Source organism: Amphimedon queenslandica, unplaced genomic scaffold, assembly GCF_000090795.2.
Source record: "Amphimedon queenslandica unplaced genomic scaffold, v1.1 AMPQUscaffold_6434_Cont21607, whole genome shotgun sequence".
Taxonomy (NCBI): Eukaryota; Metazoa; Porifera; class Demospongiae; order Haplosclerida; family Niphatidae; genus Amphimedon; species Amphimedon queenslandica.
Window position 1 is genome coordinate 1 of NW_003553274.1, and position 1,873 is coordinate 1,873.

At 35.6% G+C, this 1,873-nt stretch overlaps 1 protein-coding gene across 1 annotated transcript; it reads right to left on the minus strand.

Moving 5' to 3' along the window:
- Positions 1 to 6: 6 nt before the first annotated feature.
- LOC109592055 (uncharacterized) lies at positions 7 to 1,540 on the minus strand. Its single transcript, XM_020007625.1, has 3 exons — positions 1,334 to 1,540; positions 853 to 1,059; positions 7 to 799 (listed from the first exon to the last, which is right to left on the minus strand). The coding sequence occupies exons 2-3, from the start codon at positions 1,047 to 1,049 to the stop codon at positions 130 to 132; spliced, it is 867 nt and encodes a 288-aa protein (XP_019863184.1). The 5' UTR covers positions 1,050 to 1,059; positions 1,334 to 1,540; the 3' UTR covers positions 7 to 129.
- Between the last annotated feature and the right edge of the window lie 333 nt (positions 1,541 to 1,873).

A 1,873-nucleotide genomic window follows, 5' to 3' on the forward strand; every position in this document is an offset into this window, starting at 1 on the left:
GTCTAGAATAATAGGCAAGCTGATTTTCTTCTTGTACAGCATCCTCATTTGGTGCTAGTGTAGAATGTTCTGTAAGTGATAAAGATGTTGAGTGATCTGTGGATAGATCTGCAATTGGTGATTCAGCTACTACTGTTGTATCAATGTTATCATGATCATTCTCATTTGACATTCCATTTCCTGCATTTCAGTAACCCATGCTACTATACTTGAATGATCATTTTGATGTTTCTCGATACTTTGAAGATTAAGTTTGTATTCAATGTTGTGAACATCCTGACGATTCATAAGATGCTCCCTTTCAATAGTACCAGTTACACTGTCTCTAATATCATCCAGTATTCTTTCAATTGTTACTCCTTCAGCTAGCTTAGCTGCAACAGCATTCTTTACTTCATCAGGTACTCTCAAATGACATACCTCTGGTTTGTGATTACCATGATGACTGCAATAAGTGACTTTAACCATCTTCGTAATAAAATCCTCAATCACTGTCATGTGTGCATGCAGTACAGTATTCATTTGTTTTACAGGAACCTTGAACCTTGGGAGCTCTCTGACGTTTCTCTTTCGACTGACGCACCACACCAGACCTGTTACAATAATAATAGGATTTCCTGTTAAGACCTTGCATGCGACTGGCACTGTTCTTGACATAAAAAGACTTTGAATGACTTTCTTTCCCTTTCTTCCACTCATAAAACTTATCAATAGAACGCCAAATTCATGGTTTGTTATTTTGATTTCCTTGTTGTGGATTTGATGAAGATACTCAATTAGCTTTGCCACACTTAAAACCCTAAATTAAATAGTGTCACTTCTAGCACTGTATATATACTCAAATATACTTACATTGAGCCGCATAAATTGCAGAAAACGTGAGAATCTTTGACGCTTTTCTCATTGCTATGTTTCTCCTTAACATGCTTTGAAAGTGAAGATGAAAACTGGTAAGACAGATGGCAGAAAGGACACTTAACTTTTAGCAGATGCAGCCATGGTGGCACCACGTGGGTAGGTGTGGTGTATAATGTTAAACACGCCCACATTGAAAAAGATTTTTTTTTTTAATAATAATAATAATAGCAAAGCTAATTGTTGAAATATTGTACAGTATTATAGACGGTGGTCAATGAAAAATTTAATATAAGAGAGGGAAAGAGAAAGTTTCAGGGGAGGGGGAAGATAGTTCCATTGATTAATTGCAGATGGGTAAAATGAGTTTGAGTATGTAGATGTCTTACAAGTGATCTGAGAAAAGTTACCGTTATTATTAGATCGAAGAGAATAGCAGGAGGGACCTTTAATTTGCAGAGGATGGAATGGGGTAAATACTGGAATATCCCGACTTTTACTGATGGCTAATGTACTGCAATTAATGGCTAGTGTAAGTAAAACAATCACAGTAGCCTATTCGTTTGTTAAAGTAGCTGAATGATCCCTCAGAGGACTTTGCAAAGCCTTTATATATTGAAATAATGCTCATAAACGATAGTTTGAGTGCATATTATAGTTCTACAATGGATGTCATAGCCTACTTGTTGTGTACATTTCACTCAAGCCACTTTTTTAGCTTAACTCTGTTGAATTAGGCCAACATTTTTTATTGTACTGATAGGTTATTGTTTACTAGTTGTAGTGGGGCTATTATTTAGAGTTTGTGTTAAGTAAAAGAGCTGTTATTTTCTAAATCTTGGTTTTTCAAGCCCCACCTTTCTAGCCAATTTTTCTTTGTAATACTGGACTTAATTGGAACTTTTTCTATATGGTTTTGTAGCTTGAGAATAGGTAGTTGTAGTGGGCCTATTCTCAAAAGGAGTGTATTTTTAGTTTTGGTGCAATTGTGTTGTCAAAATCATCATTTTTAGGTGAC

What these genes read in the sequence shown, in the direction of transcription:
- LOC109592055 (XM_020007625.1), bottom strand. Translation starts at nt 1,049, where the DNA reads ATGTGGGCGTGTTTAACATTATACACCACACCTACCCACGTGGTGCCA. An exon ending in TGCAATTTATGCGGCTCAAT is followed by an intron (nt 800 to 852) that starts GTAAGTATATTT and finishes TATTTAATTTAG; the next exon opens with GGTTTTAAGTGTGGCAAAGC.